At 35.3% G+C, this 18,947-nt stretch overlaps 2 protein-coding genes across 9 annotated transcripts in view; one reads left to right on the top strand and one right to left on the bottom strand.

Moving 5' to 3' along the window:
* fam83hb (family with sequence similarity 83 member Hb) overlaps positions 1-1,884 on the top strand; it is a 15,295-nt gene extending 13,411 nt beyond the window's left edge. For both annotated transcript variants that reach the window (XM_051873080.1, XM_051873079.1), the window contains exon 6: positions 625-1,884. In XM_051873080.1, the coding sequence (XP_051729040.1) occupies positions 625-645 (21 nt within the window). In that variant the 3' untranslated portion in view covers positions 646-1,884. The remainder of the gene's footprint in view (positions 1-624) is intronic.
* LOC127501192 (synaptonemal complex central element protein 1-like) lies at positions 1,815-18,947 on the bottom strand. 7 transcript variants are annotated; one of them, XM_051873085.1, is made up of 22 exons: positions 18,842-18,947; positions 18,128-18,159; positions 17,956-18,027; positions 17,727-17,860; positions 15,245-15,358; positions 15,102-15,159; positions 13,409-13,489; positions 12,538-13,326; positions 11,198-11,650; positions 10,622-10,735; positions 10,468-10,525; positions 10,305-10,388; positions 6,581-9,111; positions 6,420-6,467; positions 6,103-6,162; positions 5,958-6,032; positions 5,802-5,849; positions 5,599-5,653; positions 5,244-5,333; positions 4,926-4,989; positions 4,721-4,787; positions 1,815-2,190 (listed from the first exon to the last, which is right to left on the bottom strand). In XM_051873085.1, the coding sequence occupies exons 13-22, from the start codon at positions 6,594-6,596 to the stop codon at positions 2,093-2,095; spliced, it is 621 nt and encodes a 206-aa protein (XP_051729045.1). In that variant the 5' UTR covers positions 6,597-9,111; positions 10,305-10,388; positions 10,468-10,525; positions 10,622-10,735; positions 11,198-11,650; positions 12,538-13,326; positions 13,409-13,489; positions 15,102-15,159; positions 15,245-15,358; positions 17,727-17,860; positions 17,956-18,027; positions 18,128-18,159; positions 18,842-18,947; the 3' UTR covers positions 1,815-2,092. The 7 variants fall into 7 exon arrangements, 5 of the variants coding, with proteins under 5 accessions (XP_051729045.1, XP_051729042.1, XP_051729041.1 ...); XR_007926556.1 differs by lacking the exons at positions 1,815-2,190; positions 4,721-4,787; positions 4,926-4,989; ... (5 more) ...; positions 6,420-6,467; positions 18,842-18,947 and adding an exon at positions 18,677-18,804 and having other exon boundaries at positions 7,144-9,111; positions 10,622-10,785; positions 11,198-11,340; positions 11,510-11,650; XM_051873082.1 differs by lacking the exons at positions 1,815-2,190; positions 4,721-4,787; positions 4,926-4,989; ... (4 more) ...; positions 6,103-6,162; positions 6,420-6,467 and having other exon boundaries at positions 7,144-9,111; positions 11,198-11,340; positions 11,510-11,650; positions 18,842-18,934.

Raw genomic sequence — 18,947 nt, 5'->3', positions numbered from 1 at the left:
CAAGTTGGGTTAAACATGGACAAACCCAGCGGTTGGGTTAAAGTTAAATGTTTGACCCAACCTATTGTTTAAAAATTACTATATTGCTCACTTAAAATGCACCCGAAATAGGTTGGAAATTAACATTTATTAAATTGCTTATTAATAAATGTTCACCTTTTGATTATTACTGTTGCCTCTAGTAATTATGTGTCTGATTTTTAATTTCCAACCTATTTTGGTTTCATTTTAAGCCAGCCATATAGTCATTTTTAAACAATAGCTGGGTTAAATAAAACTGCCCAGCAGGTTGGTCAAACATTTAACCCAACCACTGGATTTGTTCATTTTTAACCATGCATTTTTTTTTAGAGGGTAGTTATATTTATTGACAAAATTATCATTTTCGTGTTACGTTGTTTATTTATTATTTTGCCTTTACATTCTGTTGTGGTATGCATAGAATTTACGAATCTCTTTAAATTTCAACATTAAAAATTCAGTGTCGTTATATCCCATGACATGCAGCCTCTCAACTATTTATGTTTTCATTTATGATAGAAATAAATGGAGTAGACTATCACAGAATCTCCTGTACTATTTGTGGGATGTTTCACTTACATATCTGTCATTCTACTTCAACAGATGGGGAATAACCTGGGATAACAAAACAAGGAGGAAGGGGCCAGAGAAGTGTAAAGAGAACCTGAAACTATACTAAAAAATTGTACCAAACATCCCCAATACTGCTGTGAACAGACACAGAGATAAAACCATCTGCTAAATGACTGGTAACCTAAATGGTCCATGGATCTTGTATAAACACCACGAAAATAGCACAAGCTCAAATATGAGGAGTCTTGCTGCAGCAAGAGGAATATTCCTCGCTCTGTGCCAATCTGAGCCCACAGATGATTCACTTTGCCCTTATAAGGCATCAGGGCATACCTCAACAGTAATCACACTGCAATCCCTGCAGAATAGAGAAACACAAATCAGGCCAAAAGGAGGGTTCGAACGTCAAGAGACTTTTCTCAGCTTTTTCTACTGGACCTTTTAGTTCCTTGTGATGCAAATAAACAGCATTTTCAGCTCTGGTAAAGGAAATTAACATGTCAGGGCAGAAGCTGAGTTATGCTACTTTGAAGGCACTAAAACACACCCTCGTTAAAGTACACCACACAAACGCCCCAGGACACGTCATGCTGAAATTATGCTTTGGTGGTGACTGTGCCAATGGATCACAGGCATAAAGGAAACCCAAGATGGTTGGTAGACAACGCTTTTACTTTTGAAGGCAAAGAACAGAAAATCTGCAACATGAAACTGTCAAAAGTCATGACTGGAAAGTATTTAAGGGATGTATGAAAATGAAAGTAGGCTTGTTCATTCATTTTTTCCTCTATTTAAACCGTGTGCTGTCAAGGAAGTGGATTGAAAACAGAGAAAGTGATATATGGGGGGGGGTGGAGCTGAATGAATTTTATAACACTGGCAATCAGAATTTGCAGTATAATGGTTGCAGACCTACTACATGTGGACATTCCTGCATGAACCGTGTTGTGAGCTGAAACTGTAAAATATTAGGTTTATAAATATGTTCTCAGGACTGGCCTTTGGCCTGTATTTTGTCAATGCAAAATGAAATTAAGACAGAACGGTATTACTGAACACCAAAGATTCCCAGGGTGCCCTGCTGGATGTGTCGTAGGACTGATTTATGGAAACTGGAAGTTGATCTAATGAGGAATATCTGATCGGGGAGTATGATGGAGTTTGACTTTAATAGAGTGTCATCGATACAGTTTATGTATATAAATACAAATCTTGGGGAATTTAGGCTTGTTTACAAACTTTTTTATTGTGTCTTAAATAAATTCTGAATAAATGGTTTAGAAACATTTATATTCTAGGTATGGGTATGATTTGATTGAGGTTCATGTCAGAATTTGTTCTTTTTTTTGATGGCATACAACAACATGTGGCAACAAGTTAAAATAGAAGAATTGAACACAATGGAAAAACTGCTTCTCTAACTTCTCTATCTGCTGTAAAATTAGTATTTGTTGGAATACAGTAGGACTCAACTCAAGTTTGTGAAATGTGTGGATATTCATGGTGCTTTTTCACAAGTGTCCATGTGCATCTCTGCATTCTGGGTGTGGCTTAACCCGTCCAGCAGCTTGGTCAACTGCTCCAGCTTCTGTTGCTCTGTAGGGATAGACATACAAAAAACACACACAGGAAAGTATCAGATTACTCTGAGGATGATGTTGGTCTCTTGTTTAAGGATGTTGAGAGCTCAGTTTTAGGTCTTGTGGACACTTGTGTGAGGTTACGTTACACTGCAATCCAATCTTTGCAAGTCACCTAGCCTTAGGATGTTCTTAAAAAGGCTAAATTCAGAATACCATACTACTCTGACTATTTCTGCTGAATAAAGTTAGTATAGTAAGAGTAATATGCTAATACAGTAGAGGCCAAAAGTGATGTCTGACCTAGGAAAATTGACATCTTCACCCTTTATTCAAATATTATAAAAAATTTTGTAAGCATATTTCGTAGTTGTGCTTAAAGTCAATTGTTTTATTTGTGATAATGCAATGAAACATGCCAAATTGTGCAAACATAATTTTGGCCAGGCTGTCATACAAAGAAATTATGAACAGTGTTGGGGAAAGTTACTTTTAAAAGTAATGCATTACAATATTGCGTTACTCTCTAAAAAAGTAACTAATTGCGTTACTTAGTTACTTTTTATGAAAAGTAATGCGTTACATTACTTTTGTGTTACTTTTTTTCACCTGGGCTGGGCTTGCTTGTTTGTTTAATAACAACAAAAAAAGGTTATATTTTTGGCAAATGTTAAGGCCCTTTCACACCAAGGGCCCTATCATAGACCCGGCACAAGAGTTTTTTGCTAGTTTCAGCCCAATCCAGTTATCATTTTCACGTCCAGTGCCACATTGTTTAAATAGCAAATGCATTTGTGCCCATCTGTTTGCCCATGGTTGTGCTGGTCTAAAAACGAGGTGTGTTCAGGCGCATTGTTGGTGTGTTGCTATTTTGAGGCAAATGAAAACGACTGCGCCATTGACCAACTGAAACCTGGTCTAAAGTCAATGGCGCAGTATTTTTTTGTTATTTAAAGGGCGCGTTAGTAATATGCGCCTATAGGCGGGTGCACAAGGGTCAAACACTCTGCCTGTTACACACACAGGGACGCGCAGCAGCACACAAACATGCCAAATATTAAAAATAAAATGATTACAATGTAAAAGATTCTTATTGTGTACATAAAGATAAAAATGGTTTGGTGGAATCCGGCTTGTCTTGTAGATGGTCTGTTCACGCGCTTTAACCTAGCGCATGAGCAGATCCGTTTCCTCGCCTGAGAAGGGTTCAGGTTTTCCGCTTGCAAATTCCGCCATGTAAATAGCGAATCCGCCATGGCGCGAGTGCAACTGGCTTTTAAAGGCAATGGGAGTTGAGACTCCGTTTGGTTTATTGCACGTTATGCCCAAAACACACCCATTACTCATTAAGAGAATAGGGACAACCCTTTTAGACCAATGCGCCTGGTGCACGACCATTTTTCCCGTCGTTAAACTAGCAAAAGTGGATTCGGACACGCCCTAAGTGCACTTGTGCCATGCGCTTTAGACCATGTGCTTAGATCGTTAAAATAGGGCCCCAAAAGTGAATTGAATAAGCCTCAGGCTGAAGGTCATGCATATTTACACCTGTACAGTAGAGGGTGCAGCTCGAACAAACCTTTCAGCTGTGCTGCCATTCTGGATTAAAGAAGAACAGGATACAGGAAAAGGAAGTTTAACAGTCTTATTTCTAAGTCTAATCTAAAGTAATTTTTGATAAATAGTTTGTTTGAATTAGATCATTAAAGGTCAACAGCAAAGACATTGGTTAATAAAGTGAGATTAAATAATTGAAGTGTATTTGTGTAATTTAATACAGTTAATTATTACAGGTTTGCATACAATTTTAAAACCGTTTTTATTCATTTTGAGGAATACTTAATGTGCAAGTGAGATGAGCAAATGCATGTTCACATTTAGTCTAGAACTACAATAACAATCATGTTCACACAGCGCACACAACACCTCTAAACTTTATTTCTCTCAACATGGGGACAGGAGAGCTGTCAGTCAATAATGTGAAAAAGTAATGGATTATTTTGTTGTAAATTGAAAAGGTAATGCGTTACTTTACTAGTTACTTGAAAAAGTAATCTGATTACGTAACATTATTTGAACATGCAGTTAACACTGATTATGAACATGCAAAAACAAGAGCGAACCAACAAAATATTACTGATTATGTTGTAGTCAATGCATTTTTTTTTTCTTTGCATAGTAAAATAAAACCTGTAGCTATAGTTTCCCTTTTTTGCCAAATAATTTTGTCAGATTAATACCTTAACCAAAAATAGAAAATATTTTCCTCATATTTTGATGGTTTAAATGAACTTGTAGGGTCATTAAAAACAAATATCCCCTCCGGACATCACTTGGCCACTACTGTATATGCTATTCTGAATCCAGCCACTGACTTGTGGACTGGCCAAATGAGTCATTTTGGAAAAATGACTGGATTAATCTGACTTCTATGTCTGAATGAAACCAGAAGGCATCAAATGTCACACTAAACATGCAGCTACACACTGGAGAGGGCTGTAAAACTTAACCAATGGAACAAAAAAAAAAAAAAAAAAAAAACGTACCAGCCTTCAGCAGCTGCTCAGTGGTGTACTCAGCAGACTGGATTTCTGCTGGGAGTCTTTGTGGAGTCTGGAAAAAGAAAGAAAATGGAACGTAAAAGCTATTATCAAATGCCACCAATCTGTAACGAATAAAGCAGTTTCCATTTTACAAGAAAAGAAAGCTTAGTTGCTTTTATTTTAATATCTATTCCATTAGACCACTTACAAAAACAGCAGACAGGTTTTTATGCTGCTCCATTAACTGCTGAAGCTGGTTCTCAAACTTCATCCTAAAATAAATTAAAATTAGTTAGAATTTTAAAAATAAAACACGCTCTTAAATTTTACAATTGTTAATCCTGGTACCATCAGTAACGGCTGTAGCATTTAATTAAGAAAATGGGCATTACAATAAATATTCTGACTATATTTGCAAGAATGTATGACAGTATGTTAGTTGTGACAGCATCTAATATCTAATTCTGATAACTAAAGAGATAAATGCTAAGAGTTTCCATTCGCTGTTAAAAACAATGAGTCATACCGAATCTTTCTGTGCTTTAGTTTGGTCTCCTGGATCTGAAAGCAGTACTGCTTTACTAGTTCCTCTTTCTGATGGATCTGCTCAAGCTGCCTACAGAGTTACAAGTTAGATTTTAAATCAGATATAAAGATGACACAAATTCCTGCTCTCAACCTCATCCTATTTTTAATAACATTTGTGTAAGGTATCGATTGAATACACACCCTTTACAAATTCTTTGACCTGAGAGTGAGACCAAAGCTCAGTGTTTAGGTGACTCATGTTGTGGTTCACATGTGAGCAGTTTCCATATGATGTGCAGTAATTCAGAGCTTAAATACCAGTGAGTGTTATTTGGATGTCTGAGTAAGCTTACCTTTGTGCCTCTAGCTGAATGTCCTCACATTTGAGCTGCAGAGATCTATTTAACTCTGTATGACAAGAATATGTGCGTGTAACACTGTAAATATTATATCTGATAACAAAGCTTATTGGTGATTTCATGTATGGTAATAAACATTCTATTCATGTGGTGCTATACAGTGTTATATAAACCAGTATTTGGTTTTAGACGAGCACCTTCCTTTTCATGCAATGTTCCCTCCAACTGTAAGGCTTCAGCAGTTACTGTAAGAAAAAAATACACTGATCTGTACTGTTTTACTGTCATTTGAATGAATAGCAATGTATAATTCATGCTTGTTCGCCATTTTAGGGTAATGGAAGTATACATACAGGTATCTTCCTCCTCTTTCCTAGCACATCTGAAGATCATGGTTTCCTTCACCTCATCTTCAAGGCTTTTCTTGGCTGAAATCAAAATATGGGTGTTAATTTTTGCTTTTAAAACGTGTTGATTTAAGGCCAATTGGCAGCTGACCTTGTTGCAGCTTCCTGAGTTTGATTAACAGCTCCGTTGGTTTCAGTTCTGTTCTGTTGACTATAAAAAAAATAGCAAATGTTATGTAATAAATACAAAGGCATTATTAAGTCCCATTGAGTGGACAAACATTAAAGATCTGGTTTATGGGTTAGGCCTTCTCTATGGGACAAACTGGGAGAGGTAACGAAACAAACACAAACTCGTTGGTTTAGTGGGATTGTTTTTTATTTTACTATATTATTTAAGAGATTATTTGAGATGTAACAGAAAATAATGAATATAATAGCTCGTCAATGATTCATGTCATAGCCTACCTGGGCTTTTTGGTGTCTTTATAATATCTTCAATGTTGAATGATGACTCTGTACAAAACAATATTTAGCAATCTGCTACTCGAAAATCAAACTCAACCTGCTTAGCTGACTAGTCAACACCTCTTCACAAAAACAAACAAGAAAACAAAACAACAACCCACCAAGAATCACACTCATTACGACGGCAGTTATGTTATTAAATAGTCAGAAATATCTCTAAATTTGTGAAGTGAATAAATATACTGATGATGAGAATGTCAGTTGGCAGATCTGATCTTCCTCGCGCACTTTTCCAACCGCTGTTCACGCGCAGCGGTCTTTTGAATGTTGTTTATACTCGTAAAAAACCGTTTGACTATGCCTATATAATAAATATAGAACGATAAATTATACTTTCATTCATTTAAATGTATACCAATATTGATTTAGCCACATATATATGTATTTATTTTTTAGCACATATAAGGTTCGCCGCACCTTTTACATCATTTGGTTGTAAATTGGTAGTTTGGCGCCATCATCCGGTAAAGCATGGTATTGTAATGGCAAATTACAAATGGAGCTGTTCTTGAATCCTTTTACTACTCGTTTTAATGCTACTGGATCAGACTACTAAGGGATCGGTTTACAACTAAAGAAACAAAGTTTTTAAATACTCTTATCAACTTGGTTATAAACTTGGTTATTTCTAGTACATTATTACACAATTCAAATGACAAATGTCTGTGAAAATAAGAATTTTATTTAAGAAATAGGAATTTACTATTAAAACAATTAGTTACAATAAAAATAATTTGATATTAATACTTGTGACAACATGAACTTTAAATTCAATTATGACAGCCATGACAAAAAAATTAAGAAATACTGGATTAAACAAGTCTGAACATTCAACTGTTTTCTCTCTAAATTAATTTCTTCTACTTGGTCAGTTTTTAAAGAATATGAATTGTCAGTAACACTGAAAATTACAAAAGAAAATGAACTTGAATTACATGTAATGATGCTTATAAACCAGATCCATTGCTCATGGATTCTAAAACATACATTTGAACCAAGGATATCATGCTTTTTACATGTATAACCAAAACAACAACCATTTAGCTTATAATGCCTAACAAAATCTGAGAGCAATCTTTCTTGTTAAATCAGTAATATGTGCATGTCTGCTTGTATTTTTTCTTGACCTCAGCTGTGACAGAGGACTGTATACAAGAAACAATGTTCAATGTTTAATACTAATTCAAAGTCAATGCTACTGAATACAAGATACATATATATATATAAGTGCTGTCAAACGATTAATCGTGATTAATCACATCCAAAATAAGTCTGTACATGATATATATGTGTACTGATTTATTACGTATATATATAAATACACACACATTCATGTATTTAAGAAATATTTACATGTATGCATGTATATTTATATATCAAATGAATATTTTATATTTAAATATAATAGATTTTTGTTAAATATATACATGCATATGTGTGTATTTATATATACATAATAAATATACACAGTACACACATTATGTAAACAAACTTTTAGTTTGGATGCGATCTCGAAATAATTGATACTACACCACAAAGGCAGGTATTAACCAACCAATGTCTTTTTGATGAAGTGAATCATACTGATGAAAAAAAAAAAAAAAAAAATTATATATATATATATATATATATATATATAAGCATAGGTTTTCACATTGTCAAAAGACACAAATTTAATGGATTAATCTGCATTCACTAAAGAAGCACAAGTGATATATATGAAGTAGAAGCCCTTTCAAGTTTTTTTGAGATGTCTAAATACAGCTTAATAATTCAGTGATGATTCAGTCCCATTTCTTTACCAACTGCACAAATTCGGCTGCTTTGAAAAAGACTTAAATACAGTTTGAACTGAATTCTGTTGCAAAAACATGTTCAAACTATTTGTTGCATTTTTTTAAGCGCTGGAAGACTCATTCTCACCAGTACTGCATGTAACCTCCACACTCAGGATGATGATCACTTCCACCCTGGTTTTGCCTCATCGCAATCCATTCATTGTTATAGAAGGACCAGTCCTGCTCCGGCCATTCAGTATACGTCACAGCGACCACCTCGTCCACCGACCCGCAGTCCTTAGGTCTGAGAGAAGGCTGGACCGTTTGGATGACTTGAGGTTGGTCAAACTGCCCTGAGTATGCATACTGAGCAGGATTCATGAACTGATCCTCACACATACGACTGTCCATGTCTGAGTCCAACTCAGTGTGTGTATAGGTCAGTGTGGGAACGTCCGTCTGAGCGAGCACATCTCCGTCAGGATACTGCTGTGTACTCTCACAGTGTACTGTGGGTGGGAATCCGTGATTGCACGTTTGAACCTCAGGATGTGTGTTAGTCACATCATCATCTGTGCATGTGGACGCATGGCTTTGGCTTTCGATCTCAGGTGCCACTGTGACTGTGTCTCGTAGAGAAGTTCTCTCAATGACGACGGGTCCCTCCTGCAGTGACAGGCTTACCTTAAACACAGGATTCTTTATTTTGTTAATGCTCATGACTTGCTTAAGATGGTCCTTCTTAATTTTTTTGGGCATCTGATGGGTTGGAGGTCCATCAGGAGCTTTAATAGGAGATTTCTCAGAAGGGGGTAGCAGAGACTCGGCTGGGCGTTTAAGAGTCTGACTGGGACCTTTAGAAATAGAAGAATATAAATCATTTTCTTTGTTTTGTTTTCCAGTATGAATATCAAAACATCCTTGAAACAAAATACATTTACTTCAGGAGCAATATTACATACAAGAGGCACTTATCCAATTGTGTGCAATATTTATATATTTATTTATGTTTGAGGAATATTTTTCTTTATCGTGTTGGTGATGGTTACAACCTCTACCCATAAATAAGCACCTCTCTCCACCTGTTTACGAAAAGGTAGCATATTTTCTATTTTATTCCTCTATTTTAGAATAATTCTTGAATTATTTTTCCATTTTTTATAGACATTTCCTTTTTTAAGCATAAACCTCACTAAATGTTGTTAAATTTATGCTTAAATCAATAATAAAGGATTTAGACTGAATTTAAGATACAGTATATTCTCTAAAATATATTCTCAAGATATAAATCATCGCTGATGGGCGGAAACCTTGTATTTCCATTTTCCGTCTTTTTAATTTTTTGGTCATAAATCATATTGGTCACCCTTTACGTCTGTCTGTGGGTTTGGTAATAAAATGAAAGTATTAAAAAGAGCTTGTGACTAAACCTTGTAACTCCACTGAATCCTCAAACGGTCAGTCAAACCTCATAACTCCGCCCCGCCTCTATTGTGAATGAAGTGCTGCACACATTTTCTCTGCTTGTTTGCAATGCAAGGGTGAATAAAGAACTGGTTGACTCAATAAGTACAGCATTCTTTACTCAAGAAACACTATATATATATATATAGGCTGATGTTTTATGTATTTGAGGAGCAGAGAAGAGTGTCTTTATCTAGCATTTTTTGTCGAGTCACAGCCAATACTGTCTTAAACAGCCTGTGTGTAGCACTTCATCTTTTTGTAACATGAGATTTTGGTCAAATGACAGAAGAAACTGAGTGTCCACATAGCTACGATAAACTTGATGAAAATGTAATGCTAATGTAATTATAATGACGGCCAAAAAACATGTCCAACATCCGCTGGTCAAAAACCTCGTAACACCATTTGAGCTTGACTTGGTCAAATGTTAATAATATAATGACACGTGTCTGAACATATATAAAGCCACAATATTAACCTTGACAACACAGTGTTTTATATATATATACAGTGTTTTATATATATATATATATATATATATATATATATATATATATATATAAAATATACATACACTCACCTGTGGTTTTGTCAGTTCTATCCTTTAAAGACAGCAGATCTGATCTCCACCCCACATCATCTCCACAGTTCAACATCTTCATACCTTTTTGGTAAAGAAATTAGACAGTTTTGGCTCTCACTGACAAAGTATAATGTATTTTGCTTTCAACTACTGTACTTACACCATTGATAATCCTTGTGCAGTGCCTCACTTATGAGACAAGCGGACAACCTCATCACCTACAGAACAAGATGAAATTACCTCTGCACAATCACATCTAATTCCAATACGTCTATGAAAATCACATTAGATTACAGTACGAACATAGGCAATACCTTTATTTGTCCTCTTCCGTCCTCTTTCTCCAACTTGATAGCAATATCCTCAAGCATCTCATTTGTGTTGCAGTGTTTACGCTTTTTTGGCAGGAGCTGCGGGTGGAGAGCTTTCTGCCAACGTGAAGATATTCGCATGAGCAGCAACTACAATCATGGTGCTTCTATGAAGCATAAGTTAGAGATCAATTTTCAAAAATAATTAAAGCTGATAACTTAAAGTGCTATTAGTGACTTGTGCAAATCTGAGTGTACAAAATGATTAACAGAAAGTGTCTTATTGTGAAGTTTAAGCACTGTTCCCCGCCCCTTTATTTAAGGAATTATTTAAATGAGGAATATTGTGACGTGTTCGTTCCTGGAAGAAACTCAATGCTACAATGGAGGTGTTTCAGGGACTTCAGAAACAGTGACACTGATATAGAGAATAACTCCCGCTGGAGGGACTTTGTAATTTTGCAGACTTTCATGCTCAAACGGCAACATTACACACTAAAGAATGTTTAAAGTGTAAAAAAAGGCATTATAGGACCCCTTTAAGTTTCACAAGTTAAAGGAAGCACTGTAAACACTTACTAGGTAGTTTCGCTGGTGGTCACAGCTAGTCAGGTGGCTGAATATTTTCGTCTTCTTCAGCTTCATAGAGCACAGCCGACACAGGTAACAGCATGGAGGTGGATTCCCATCCACGCTCTGGCACTTGATAACAGCTTGTAGACCTGTGACAAACACGCTCACACACAGTTTGATGCAGTGAATTTGAGTCAGTGCATCATGTTTTATATGTGACTATTGTGCTAAATTACCTAAAGTATGTTAATTCATTTTAGTTTACTCTTAATTTCAGTTGGGGTGTACTGAGATCACACACTATGTGGATGCACTCACCGATAAGAGGCTTTCGACCCTTGTAGTTGTGGATGGATTCAACTTGATCAGAAGGGCTTTGAGTCTGAGGGGACTGGGCAATCGGGTTTTGTGAGAACAGAAAACCATTCTCTTCTTCAGAGTTGTCTGATTGAGCCTCCACTGTAAATATAAATCAGATTTATAGAAAACACCAAGAAGAATACAATGATATTGTAAATTCTATGCTCAATAAGACTATGTGCAATATTTATCATATTCAACTAGAGAACTCAGAACAGTAATATCACATTTGGACACGTTATACAGAATGTATCAAACAATTATTATCTGGTTGTTCAACTTATACGCTTATAATTGCACTTTTGCAGTTTGAAACAACCATCGGTTTGTATTAATGTATATTTGATAATTAGGTTGCACAATTATTGTAGCTGTTACACAATCTATATAATTTCATTCTGAAAGATAAAAATTAGTGCTGTCAGACGATTAATTGCGATTAATCGCATCCAAAAATTTTTTTTTTAAATATAAATTTATATACACTTATATTATAAATAACATATTTATTTATTCTTAAATATATAATATACACAATATACACATATATTATGTAAACACGAACTTTTACTTTGGATGCGATTAATTGTGATTAATCGTTTGACAGCACTAATAAAATTACAGTAAAATCAGTAATATAGTGATTATTACAATTTAAAACAACTGTTTTCTATTTGAATATATTTTAGAATGTAATTTATTTCTGTGATCAAAGCTGAAATTTCAGCATCATTACTTCAGTCACATGATCATTCAGAAATCATTCTAATACGCTGATTTGCTGCTCAATTGATTATCATCAATGTTGAAAACAGTTTCAATATTTTTGTGGAAGAATATTAGGAAGCTCAGCATTTATTTGAAACGTTTTATAACATTATAAATGTCTTGACTTTCAATACATAAAAGTATTAATTGTTTCAAAAGATCTAAAAATAGCAAGTACCGAATAAAAAGCACATCTAACGTCTAAAAAAGTACACTACCATGTGCTTCCTGATTGGTGTCGATTGGTTCCTGTGAATTAGCCTCATCATGGGATTGATTTGAATCGTGTGTTGCAGCTGGTTCCAATGCTCCTTTTAGCATCTGTGTTCTGATGAGCTTTATAACACTGGTAATCTCCACATCCCTGACAGGCTCTGGGCTATCAGGTGAGCTTTCATTTATGAAAAATCTATGCCTGCTTGTTAGACTCTGGGTTACCTCTGGTACCATGTGGTTCACTGGAGTTTGCAGCTGGGCTTCATATGGCGTGGTTTGGGCTGGGTGCAGTGGATGTGATTCGTAGACTCCAAATGAATGGATGACATTATTCCCATCTTCTTCACCAGCATGCATAGTGTCATTCTGGAAAGCAATTCTGATGGGGCTCCACTGTCTTGGTGGTCTTACGACAGTGATTGTCCTTGTTTCAGTTAGACACTGGTTTTCAGATGGCGTCATATATCTTTGTAGACTCTGATTTCTGTCTAGGATCACAGGTTGATCCTGATTTATGTGTTGGACGAAGGCTGGAGCCGGGGAGTTTTTTAGACAAGGTATTCTAGATGAAACGGGAGAATCCACTAGACTCCGAAGTGTAGATGACTCCTGGCATTTGGTTAATGGTTTGAGATAACCTTCGGTTCTAGGGGGCGATGCATTTGGTGACCTCAATGGTATTGCAGATGCACACGGTGTCGGGTGCGAACATCGTAAAGTTGGAAGTTGTGCAGTCCCGTCTGTGTTGCCAGACTCTTGCTGCTCTTGAAAGCTGGTTTCATTACCTTTCACTAAACAGATGCATTAAAATACATCAATCATCTGCTTACTACAGTATATTGGGACAGATTAAACGTATTGCATTCTGCATACCTTCAGATGGGCTGTTATGAACAAGCGAATGAATCGCATTAGAGTTTCGCTGATTCTTAATCTTCTTCATTTGCGCAAAAGCTAAAACATTTGAGGAAAGAGGGTGTGATGAGGATTAATATAGGTAGACTTGTCAAAAATATCTGTTTAGAATCCACTAAGCAGTTCTCTTTCCTTAAACTGTCCAGCATTTAACAACAACCTATTTAAAGTGACATAAAAATGTGAAAACGGCCCTGATGTGATCTGATGTGAACTACTGTAAACTGCAATGCTGAACTAAATTGGATTCAGTGATTTCTGTTTGTATCATTCTCACTTGTTAGTCACTCTGTATAGAAGCGTCTGATAAATTAATAAATGTAAACTTCATTAAAGGGGTCATGACATTTTTTTTTTTTTTTAACTCAGGACGAAAGTGTAACACCTCTTGCAGTTCAAAACGCTTACGCTACATCCTACGCCTTTCCGTATTCATACAGGAAGGTGGTCTGGTGGAAGCTTGTAATTTTACTTTATAACGTGCTAAATCTGAGTATTTTTCTTACACAAATGCATCGCTTCGTTTCAGAAGGCCTTTATTAACCTTCTGAAGCGAATTATATATATATATATATATATACAGTATATAAACCCTCATGTTTGGCTTGTCAGTAAATGGCTACTGTTATGATTGGCTAACGTCATTGCATAGGAAACAGTATCAACGCCTACTCACTATTGCATATGAGTAAGTGTTTCGAAAACGTCATTTACGGACAAAGCATTACTTGTGGTGTGTGATGCAGCTGCTGTCAGATTCAATACAGTCGCTGCTTTATCTGTCAACAAAAGTTTCTTTGCGAACTCTCCATTACACTGTGCCTCATTTACAAAACAATCTGCAGTCAAATCCTCCGAACAAACATATAATCCTCCGACACGATCCATGATGCTATTAAAAAAACCATCCACTTGTCCCTGACACTGGTATCTTTCTGAAGTCTCTACAGAAATGAGCAAATGAACTGTTTAACGTTCCTTTACACTTCCATTTACTTTCCATTTGTCATGTTGTCGACAGACTCAAGCGTATGGAGTACGTCAGAACATGAACGCATTGCCCGTTCATGTTCTGACGTACTCCATGCGCTTGAGTCTGTATCATGTCTATACTGTATCATGTGTAGACAGCGTCAGCAATTATAATGGATTTTATTTGCTTTTGACGTGGCGGGACATTCGCATTAAAGTGTCAGCCATTAAGCGACTGAATGCCAGTGGGCGGGGCCTGTGATGCAAGGATATATAACCATTTGTTGATGTCTTGCTCTGGAGGCAGTCATAAGCAAAAGTATTTGCCTGTGTGACGTCACAAATTCCACATTATCCAAACGAGCCATCTTTGGAGCCTGAATAAATGCTTTGTTTATAATGAAACTTGCAGGATGATTTAATAATACAAAAATTGCTTATATGTCATGACCCCTTTAAACTGCTGTATCAACAACATAATCCAACATAAACAGATAAATATTACACACTAAAGAAAGGTGATCGCTCCTGTTTTACTCAAAGGGCTTTGTTTGAAAATATAATATAGTTATTATATATAGTTATATATACTATATTATATATAGTTTTTTGTTTTTTTTTAATTGCAGGTATTTCCCACAAGTGTTGAAAGAAGGAGAGTTGGCGCAATAAGACAGACCATCAGGGACAGGCAATGATGTCATCTTGTTGTAGATGACTTCATCCACACACAGAACCTTATGAGAGAAAATGGAAGGTTAGTGGGGAAGGTATATGTTACTATATAACAAAACAATTTTAATATTCTATAGTTTTTTGTACCTGTACATCACCTGTTCCCTCCCTCTTTTCAATCATTTTTGCGATATCCATGAGAGGCCGAGCCAGAAGAGTCAGGTCTGTATAAGATCTCCACCCACATGCATGATGAGATTTCTGTTACAGAAAGTTCCCAAAAAATAATTACATAAGAAAACTGATGAAAGTAGAAACAGCAAACAGACGGATAAAATGTGAATCAATAAATACTTGAAGCAAATACAAAAATCAAGCAGGCCTATCGTGATTATTGATTAGTAATCTAATCGTGACTATTTGATCTAATAGCAAACATTTTAAATAACTGCAATAATTGTGCAGTTTAAATTTCAATCACATTTTGCCAAAGAATATATATATTAAAAAAAAAAACACTGTTGTAAAGAGTCAAATGTCTTCCTTCATACGAAAAGAATGTTTGTGGGTTTGATCAAACTATATTATATTATATTATATTAATTTTCACAGCATTAATGTAAATCATATGGGCCTATTTTATTATGTACAATTCCAAAAAAAAAAAAAAAAACATTTTAGGCTTACACTGTAAGTAACATGAACAAGACAGAATTAAATTGTTAATCGCAATTATTTGTATGACAATTAATCATGATTGTGACAGGCCTAAAATCAAGTAAATATGATCTATCTGAAGTCAATAAACACAAAGACATCTGAGGCAAGCAGCACAAGAGAAGAAAAGAATATAATAAAAAGACATAATATTGATAAAATGAATGTAATGCCGTAAGTGATGGAGTATCTAGATGTTCTAACAACAACAAAAAAAAAAAACTTAAAAGCAAAAGTTATATTTGCTTAAAGGTGTTATAGCTTCTGTTGTAGAAAGTCTTCTCTCTTTCAAAAGACATCTCAGTCCGGGAGTTTCCAGATGCCAAAACTCAGACTTTTATTGGTCAAGATAACAAAGCTGAGATGCCTGCAGAACAGCTAACAATCCCAACCGCAGCTTCTGTTTTATGCAGATCATAACCAATGACCTCATTCACCCTTTTCTTTTTTGGCTCATCCCCAATACTCTTTCCACAATTATTTCATTATCTTCTTGCTTTTTTTTTTTAATGGTGGCGCACATACAATTGCTTTATTTTTTTAAAATATATTTTTATATCTCTTTACAAGATTACACTTCAAAAGTTTCCAATATTGACAGAAAATACAATTTATTTAAAGAAGAATATATGCAGATGTAATGTTCTCGTACAAAGGATTCTCGTTCAATGATTAACCAAACTATGACTGGTTTCTTGATTCTGCTCATTACACTCCCAATCCATACTACAAAAAACACCGTATTTCTAATAAAAATATGCTATACTTCTGCATGTACTATGCAAGCACAAGAGAATTGTGTATATACAGTATTAAAGAGAGTCACAAAAGAGAGTAAATGAATTAAGAGTGCAATCAAGGAAAATCTAAACAAAATAAATCTAAACTAAATAAACATGTTAAACTGCGGAGCCCCTAAAGGGACATGGTGAAGAAAAAAAAATATAAGATGGGAGAAAAAATTATTTGGCAATGCTTTAGTTCTCTCGCAAATGTTTTGCATTCCCCCGAGAAACTTTGTGTTCGCTCACGCAGAACACAAAACATTTGCAAGAGAACGCATTATTGTTCCTCCCATTTCATATTTTTTTTACACCACCATGTCCCCCTTAGGGGCTCCAAAATAAACAAATCAAAACATACTTAATAACAACAATTAATAAAAGAAAAGTAAAACATGACATATTTCCATATATATAAAATATAGAAGAAAAACAAAAGAAACTATGGAGCCCCTAAGGGGACATGGTGGTGGAAAAAATATGAGATGGGAGGAAAAATAATAAGTTAATGCTTTTGCGTTCTCTCGCGTTTTCTCGCAAAACTTTGCATTTTGTAATTTATAAGAAAGTAAACTACAAAATAGTGACAAATGCATATAGAAAAATATCAATTACCAGAAAAGTAACCAATATATAGCAAAAAAAAAAAAAAAAGAGTTATACAAAAATAAACTACAAAATCATCATATATATACAGTAAAGTATCAATTAACAGAAAAGTAAACTACAAAATAGTAACCAATATTGATGAAAAAAAAATATACAGAAAAGTAAACTGCAAAATAGTCACCAGTATATACAATTAACAAAAACATAAACTACAAAAAGTAACCAATATATGCAAAACATAAATCACAGAAAAGGTTTTGAAAGTATTTAATGTGTATATATAAAATGCTTACCTTTGTAGTAAGATTTTACTACAGAGGGTGTACTGACAAAGACCTTTGGGTCGAAACGTTGTTCATTTTAATAAATTGATCTTTGGGAGCAGCAGCGGCAGTGTGCCGATTCTTGTTTATTTTTATATAATTTTTCCTCCCATCTCATATTTTTTTCTTCACCATGTCCCTTTAGGGGCTCCATAAGAATCCGTCATCTCAAGAAAAATCTGAAGACCAATAACTTACAATGTAATTGTATCTGTGAATGCTCCCCATGATGTGGTTTCTGATGTCAGGCTTGGTTATTCTCAAAAAGCAGACATCACAAAAGTACAGTGCAGGCTGACTGTACGTCAACACCTCAGTGATGGAGTTCAGACCTGAAACAGGTTCAAATGAACACATATAAAGCAGATTTTAGATTTTTTCTTAACTCCATAGACTAAATCATTTTAGATGTTGGAATCTCTCTCACCAATGATGGGCTGTGCTCTGTTCTGATTGTGCAGATATGAACATATGGAGTTATACAGTTGACTGTGGCACCCTGGAACACAATTCACAACAATTTATTACCAAGAAGACAACTAGGGCATAATATAATATATCAGGAGAGTGAGTGTGCTAGAAAAAGTGACAGAACAAACCTGCCGAGCTGCTGGAAGACAACATAACTGGGCTGTCGAGAAAACAAAAATACCAAAAACAACTTTAAGGTGAAAAAGAGAAAGAACAAAACAGAGTAAACTTCCAAGCTATCCACAGGTACGTTCAGAATAGCATACTAACATCCTAGTCACACTTTGTGTACAGCATACTGTGTCGAGTATCTTGAAATATGTTTATCTTTGATCATGTATACTGTTTTATATACTATTTTAACTGTAGTGTGCAGTACTAGCATTCTATTGCGAACGGAATCCATGACAAGTGTACTTACAACTTTTGCAAGTCTAGTAAGATCAACCGTTGTTTCAAAAATCAACAAATTCTCACTAAACCCGAAGATATCGATAATACGATTAGATGGTGAACATGTCAGTAATTTCAACATATCGTTGGTTGTTCTTACTCTAATCATAACTATTAAAGTTTTGGTTGATTAATAATAGAGAGAAAACGGCTAGAAACCCAAAATGACCGCAAACTGCCGTTACGTTTTCATCGTTAATGAAAAAAAAAGAGGCATCACGTACTTTAAAAGTGTGACCGCGTCCGCCAATATAAGTTTGATCGAACAGCTACCGTAAAAACACGTGCGGTTAGCGTGTCGATTATATCCGATAAAACTCTGAACCATGCAAACAAAAACAGTTAAGAAGTGATTTATCAAAGAATTACATGATAGTCCGCTTGCCTACCTGTACTTTATTCTTCTGTGAGGTAAATGCGTGCGCGTGTGCTGCGTGGTTTGGAGGTGTGCGTAGAGTCATGAATATTCATGAGCACGTCAGCGCAGCTTCGTGT

This window comes from Ctenopharyngodon idella, chromosome 19 (assembly GCF_019924925.1).
Source record: "Ctenopharyngodon idella isolate HZGC_01 chromosome 19, HZGC01, whole genome shotgun sequence".
Taxonomy (NCBI): Eukaryota; Metazoa; Chordata; class Actinopteri; order Cypriniformes; family Xenocyprididae; genus Ctenopharyngodon; species Ctenopharyngodon idella.
This window is presented reverse-complemented; position numbering and strand designations above follow the sequence as displayed.

Coding starts and splice junctions, on each gene's coding strand:
- LOC127501192 (XM_051873082.1), bottom strand. CDS start 18,152: ATGTTGTCTTCCAGCAGCTCGGCAG. Junction 10,389..10,467: donor GCACAAGGATTATCAATGGT/GTAAGTACAGTA, acceptor TTTACCAAAAAG/GTATGAAGATGTTGAACTGT. Junction 9,112..10,304: donor TAGAACTGACAAAACCACAG/GTGAGTGTATGT, acceptor CTATTTCTAAAG/GTCCCAGTCAGACTCTTAAA.